This window comes from Electrona antarctica, assembly GCF_951216825.1.
Source record: "Electrona antarctica genome assembly, chromosome: 12".
Lineage (NCBI taxonomy): Eukaryota > Metazoa > Chordata > Actinopteri > Myctophiformes > Myctophidae > Electrona > Electrona antarctica.
This window is the reverse complement of record NC_136793.1, coordinates 14206803-14213834: the sequence shown is the minus strand read 5'-3', so window position 1 is coordinate 14213834 and position 7032 is coordinate 14206803. Positions and strand designations below refer to the sequence as shown.

Sequence of the window (7032 nt, the reverse complement as noted above, 5' to 3'; positions counted from 1 at the left end):
CCTTCTTGTCACCGTCTCTCTTGATCAGTGTTGATTTCGCCAACAAAAATATAACGAACTAGAAAAAGTGCCCTTCTGGGCACAGGTCTCCACCAGGAGGATAGGACTGTGAGATGTTTGGCAAAATGTTTAGGATTAATATAAACATGTTTTTGAGGCATTTTGTTCCAAAAATGTGTTTTGCAAAAATCAACCTGTTGGTGGCGCTATAACAGGCCAATGTGAAAAGGGTGGGATATATTCCTCAGCCTAGTAAGAAAATGTGTGAAAGATTTCACGTAAATTGCATGCTGCGTTCATGATTTGAGGCTTTTGTTCAAAACGGGGCAATCTTGCAAACTGTGAAAGCCAATTATAGCCAATTAGGATGGAATATGAAATATCGGACAGATCCGACTTGAGCACATGACCATAGAGATACTGTGTAACGATTTGTGAGATTTTTGGACAGAATCTGGAGGAGTAATATCAAATAATGTGTTTTACAAAAGTCGGCCTCCTGGTGGCGCTATAAAAGGCAGATGCGGAAAATGCAGGTCAACGGTTTGTCCTTGGCCTCTAGGGAGTGTGCATGCAACGTTTCACGCAGATCGGTGCAGTTTTAGGTACAAAATGTGAAAAGCTGCCTCATGGTGGCGCTATAACAGGCCGTTCTGGAAAATGTGGGGCAGAGGTTCATCGTTGGCATCCAGGGAGTGTGTGTGCAAAGTTTGGCATCGACCGTGTTAACGGTGCCGGAGATTAGCTGGTAACGGACGGACGGAAGGACGGACAGACGGACACACACACACACACACACACACGGACGGAGTGCAAAACATACTCTCTCCCCATGCCTTCGGCCTGGTGGAGACAAAAATCTTTGTACCTTTCTTCACTTACCACTAAGCCACTGGTCAAACAAATATCTAATTTGTACATTGAGAGGAGAGGAGAATGGAGTGTGCACCTGGTTCAGTGTTTTCTGCAAGAACGCAGTACCCATGCGTTCCGCTATGTGTCGGTAGGAGGGGTGAGACAGGAAGAACTTGCGCTCGGCCCCCAGCGCCGCGTTGATGTCCTTCTTTCCATCAATGTCTTTCTGACTGCGGTTCACCACACCTATGTAACCTACACGCACACAGACACACAGACACAGACACAGACACAGACACAGACACAGACACAGACACAGACACAGACACAGACACAGACACAGACACAGACACAGACACAGACACAGACACAGACACAGACACGCACACGCACACGCACACGCACACGCACACGCACACACACACACACACACACACACACACACACACACACACACACACACACACACACACACACACATTTACAGTATATCGTCGTTATATCTCCATTTTTCAACTTTTTTACTTTCTTTAATAAAACAATGCGTGTGGGTTTTACAAAAATATTAAAAAGCACTTCTGACTAAACCTCCTAACATTGGATCCTCAAACGGTTGGTTATACCTCCTCCTAACTCCAACACATTTTTGTATTTATTTTTTTCTTTGTCATTTGTCATTCTAATCATGATGGACATAACAATAACCACTATCTCCACGTTCACTGTTCAGAAGCCTCCAAACTCCCCTTGAGCTGAATTTGGGTAAAGTGATGATAACATCTTCTGAGTGGTATTTGGTCTCTGTCGTGTGCGCGTGCGTGTGCGTGTGTGTGTGTGTGTGTGTGTGTGTGTGTGTGTGTGTGTGTGTGTGTGTGTGTGTGTGTGTGTGTGTGTGTGTGTGTGTGTGTGTGTACTGTACCTCTCCTCAGTGGAAGCAGTTTATTCTCTAGGATGTCTCTGGCGTCCGTTCCTTCATCCATCAGGTCCAACTTAGTGATCACCCCAATGGTCCTCAGTCCTGACACACGCACGCACACCCACGCACGTGCGCACACCCACGCCCACGCACACACACACACACACACACACACACACACACACACACACACACACACACACACACACACACACACACACACACACACACACACACAGCTAAGCTGAGCTAATATTGCCTGCCCGCTTTCTCAGGGGAGAAACCGATTTTTGACCTTCAGGTCAAAATTGGTATCAAGCCAAAAACCGGATCGTCTCAAAGGTTGTGTCCAACCTAGACACACAGGATCTAAATGTCTCAATAGAATACAGATTGGACCAAATAATATTTCATTCACACAGAAAAGTGACTTAATACAAATATTATATTAATGTTATATAGGTATTATCGTTAAAGTATTGGTGTTTTGCCAATTATTCAAATATATATGAATAGATTCTGACTGGCATATTGGTATGATTATGTTGTTTGTGTCAGATTTTTTTAATTATTTTTTTTCTATTTAGAAAAGCCTCCTGTGGACAGGTGATGAAAACGTCATTGTGATTCCGACGTCCATGTCGAATAAAATCAACGTAACATAAAAAACAAAAAACTACTTTCTGCATTGACAGCCCATACATCCAAACAGAAAAGTCCTATCTGATTGTATTAAAGGACGTTAAACTCACCAACAGTGCAGCTGTACCGAAAGCTTGAATTATTGTCTTTCTATCTGCAAAGTATTTGTTTCATAAAAATCCACCTGTTATGAGCTACTTGCTGTCAAGAGTCAGCGTTTGGAAGTGCTCATTTTCAACAACGCAACTTCTTGCTGCCTCCTGCATTATGTGACATTTAGAAACAGGTGGTACGCAGGACCGCTGAGTGATTTACAACGAGCGATTCCAAACTCCATGCTGCTCAATGTTGCCACTCAGTCTAGACGAGGGGTGGCGTGTCCCGGTGGAAAGGTGAATCGTGTGCATACCTTGAGGGTCGACCTCCTTGGCGATCTTCAGCGCGTCGGAGTTGGCCAAGTCCGAGTTGGCCGGAGACACGGCCAGGAGCAGACAGTTGTCTTTAGTCACAAACTGCATCAGCATATCCCTGATCTGAGCCTCGATGTCTGCCGGCTGGTCCCCCACCGGGACCTTGGTCATGCCTGGGAGATCTACCAGGGTCAGGTTCAGCACTGTGAGGAGAGGGGAGGAGACGAGAGGAGAGGGCCTCCAGAGTTTATTTCGTTGACAAAAAATGTTCGTCGACTACCTTTTTTCACTGACGAAAACTAGATAAAAACTAAGCTATGATGACTAAAACTGAGACTAAAATGTACTGCATTGACAATTTTGTCAACAACTAAAAACTAGACTAAAATAGAGAGAGAGACTAGTGGACAAGAGAGCCAGTAGAACTAAAAGAGAAGCCATTTTATGCTTGTTTGCAAGCAGGTATCACGTTGGCAGTTGGCAACAAATGCAGTTGTGCATGTGTTCTGTGTGTGAGTGTGCAACGCCCGGGATTCAAACCCCGGTCTCCCCCATGGAAAGCTAACCATGTTCCCCTTGATACGTGCGCGCACACCCCATAGGGTCCCATTAACAGTAGGATCTTCTATGGCTCTTTAGTAGCCGATATTTATCTGCTGTTGAAAAGCATCAATTTTGGGCTGTCTGTGTTGTCGTGTTGGTTATCTGGTTATTCTGAACAGTTATTTCTTATAATGACGATTTATTTGTTTCACAAAACGGGAAATAATAACACCAAAAACAAAATAAACAAATCAATATCAATCGGCTATCGGCTAAATGGTTCTTTTAAACATCAGCTTAGGCCAAGAATTTCCATATCGGTGCATGCCTATACTATATAATCTACACATCCCACAAAATGCAGTGACAAATAGAACTGTCCAGCTGGACAGAAAATGGGTTGGCCTAAACACACACGTGCGTGTGTGAGTGCGTGCGTGCATTACCATTAGGAGAGTACACTCGGAGGTTGATGGGAATGGCGCTGATTCCTTTATTCTGCCCGGTGATTCTGTCTGTCTCTGCTTCAATCTCCTGGCGGACTTCCTCGAAGTCTACGAACTTCTTCCCTTTGCAGTGGAGGAACTCTGCGTATTCTGCACAAATCACAACACACCGATGCTCCTGATACATTCATTAAATTAATAAGCACACATGCATTGGGCATTGCTGCGTATTTGTTGCGCTAACCAAAGCATCGGTGTCATTTTAGATTTTAGCGTTGGCTATTCCAAATTAGCAGATGTGCAAGCTCATAGCGCATCACTTCATGCCGCAATGTGAGCCGCTATTTTTGAGCTTTTTGGAAAAATCATGAAAGGGTTTTTAACACAAATGTTCTCTTCTGGGGATCTCTGGCACAATACATTTCCAGACGGAAGTCTGCGGCCATACAGTATATCAATGTTAGAGTGAGGTTAACAGTTTCCACCTCCTGCCTTCCGTACCTACCTGAACTATCGCTATAGTATTCGCTACGCTGGATATTTAGAAAAGGCATGAGTAGAAACGGCCTCAGGTCTTAGTGGGTTAAGTTGCAAGTACGTCAGCTAACTAACTAGTGGTATTTGATGTACCTGTGGGGCAGTTAATGAGTTGCAACACCAGGGGGCGGCGTGTCACGATGCCTGATCCACGAGGCAGGAAGTCCCTGCATGGGAGAAGAGAAGATTGATCACACACAGCCAGGGCAGTCACGATTAGTTGACGATTAATTGTCACACTTAATAATTGCGATTAACGATTTAATTGTGTTTTTTGGCATTGGACATTAGAACATTATGAATAGAAATTACATTTCTGTTTACTTTTACTCCACTATAATTAATTTAATTTAAAACGTAGTTATGAGTTAGTGTCGAAGTGTCCTTGAGCAATAACAAGACGCTGAACCCCAAATGGCTCCCGATGTGCAGGTTGGTGGCGGTTTCCTCCGCCATCGGTGTGTGAATGTAATCTATGTAAAGCACCTTGGATAATGGCGCTATAAATAGTGCCATTTACTATTTACCATTTCCACCACTGACTGTTATGCACATGTCTCATGCTGGTTGTCACTGCAGCACATTGTTGTCATTTCCTTTTCTGTCTTCTCAGGAAACGACTAGCATGTGGCCGCTCTAAGCCCCTGTTTAGGTAGATTACAACATTACTACTACTACTATCTATTTTGCATTTATTTCACTGATGTGAAAACATTGAATCACTGTTGTAATCCTATATAAGCTAGTTTACTTTAAAAGCTTACTTTCCTTCCTAATAATGACTGACTGTCTGAATTCTGAAATACACAACTGAAACTTGATATATAGAGAGAGAGAGAGAGAGAGAGAGAGAGAGAGAGAATGATACAGATAGATAGATAGACAGATAGATAGATAGATAGATAGATAGATAGATAGATAGATAGATAGATAGATAGATAGATAGATAGATAGATAGATAGATAGATAGATAGATACTAGAGATGTCACTGTTTTCTCCTTATTCTCAGAGGTGGTGTCATGATAAAAGAGACAACAGCCTGTGTTTATTAGTGCTGTTGTTTATGACCACTGTTACATAAAGACAAGCTAATGAAATGGGATGATGTCATCAAGCCTCAAGGGGGTTGTAGTGGATGGATGGGGGCACCGTGTGTGAGGGGGTGGGGTGGGAGGCTAAAAACAAAACAAAAACGGATCTCCTCAACAAACAAACAAGCAAACACATTCCAGGATCCCCAAACCAAATGGAAACCTACAACACGACGATGACGAAATCGCTGCTGCATCCTCCTTCAATGCACAGCTGCAGGCAGCAGCTAGAGATGCTGAATTTAACCTTCACATCTGCACGCAGGGCGGAGTTAAGAATAATAATAATGCCCTGAATCCCCTGATGATGAATGAAAATAGCCCTATTAAACCCCCTCCTTCCACCCCCCACAATAACCACCAGCACCACTCACTTGCCGACGAAATTCTCCAGCACGGAGCTCTTCCCGGCCGACTGTCCGCCCACCACCGCGATCTGAGGCAGGTCAAACATCGCGTTCTGGCCGATGGCCGAGAAGGCATCCTGCATGCGGTTCACCAGAGGGATGAGGTCCTCCATGCCTCGGTTCCCCATGATGGTGAGTGATGGGAGGGACGGACGGATGAATGGATGCCTGGACGGACGCTCCGGATAGAGAGCGAGACAGAAAGATGTAGCGAGCGGAGAGAAGCGATGGTAGAATGGTTGGTGGAGAGGCGACTCAGGCGAGAGATGGAGAGAGAGAGAGAGACTGCGGGTGTTGCTGATGTCAGACCTGCTGTTCACGCTGCGCAGGGAGGGGAGGGGCTGCGGGTGCAGGGACAGGATCTGGCCACAGGTGGGCGACAAAGCAACAGAGTGGAGCAAGAGAACAGAATGTCTTCACTCACTCACTCACGCACTGTGTGATGGAATTATTTTTCACACATGCAATTTTGAGATGACTGCATGCAGGCCTATATATATCACATGTAGGCACACGTCACACATATGCACATACACGCCCCCACATGCATGTATTATTATACACACAATATTGTGAGGACCAACATTTTAGGACAGCGATTTTATGAATGGCACTTTTATTTTATTTTGGATTTTCTTGCCATTTTAACCCATAACCCTATAAACACCCACATAGCTGATCTACAAGCTCACAGTCACAGCGTTTCGCCCCAGCTAACATCGATTGTGATGACATTTAAACAGGGCTTAAATTTGGGGTCGCAAGGTCAATGACAGCAGAGGCGCCGATCTATGGTCACGGCCACGTCGGCCCAGGGTGCTGCTCAGCTGAGTGTGAGTGCATAATATAAATGGCCCATTGTTGTGTGACCTGTGAGGACAGGCAAACACCAGCACGCGCTCCCCACCAATCAATTATGGACAGGTTTTTTGTGAATGGACTAGTCTGTAATGTAAAATCCCTCTGCATTGTCAAGGCAGGGTGATTTGAATTAAATCATGTGAAAGGAAATCAATGTGAAAGGAAAATCAGACGCGCCTGAACTGAGTGGTGCTGTACTGTACTCATGCTATACTGTACTGTACAAGCCCTCCTCCCTGGCCTCTGTATATGTGTGTGTGTGACAGTCTGCGTAACAGTGACACTTGATGGTCAACAAACGCTATTTCCGTACTCGAACGGAC

The 7032-nt window shown here is 44.7% G+C and overlaps 1 protein-coding gene across 1 annotated transcript in view; it reads right to left on the bottom strand.

Moving 5' to 3' along the window:
- Nucleotides 1–5976, bottom strand: part of LOC306933387 (dynamin-1-like) — a gene marked incomplete at its 5' end in the record, with an annotated part of 20614 nt that extends 14638 nt beyond the window's left edge. The window contains 6 exons of the mRNA XM_079515591.1: nucleotides 950–1110; nucleotides 1775–1873; nucleotides 2823–3026; nucleotides 3813–3962; nucleotides 4443–4516; nucleotides 5816–5976. Of these exons, the coding sequence (XP_079371717.1) occupies nucleotides 950–1110; nucleotides 1775–1873; nucleotides 2823–3026; nucleotides 3813–3962; nucleotides 4443–4516; nucleotides 5816–5976 (849 nt within the window). The remainder of the gene's footprint in view (nucleotides 1–949; nucleotides 1111–1774; nucleotides 1874–2822; nucleotides 3027–3812; nucleotides 3963–4442; nucleotides 4517–5815) is intronic.
- Nucleotides 5977–7032: the final 1056 nt, after the last annotated feature.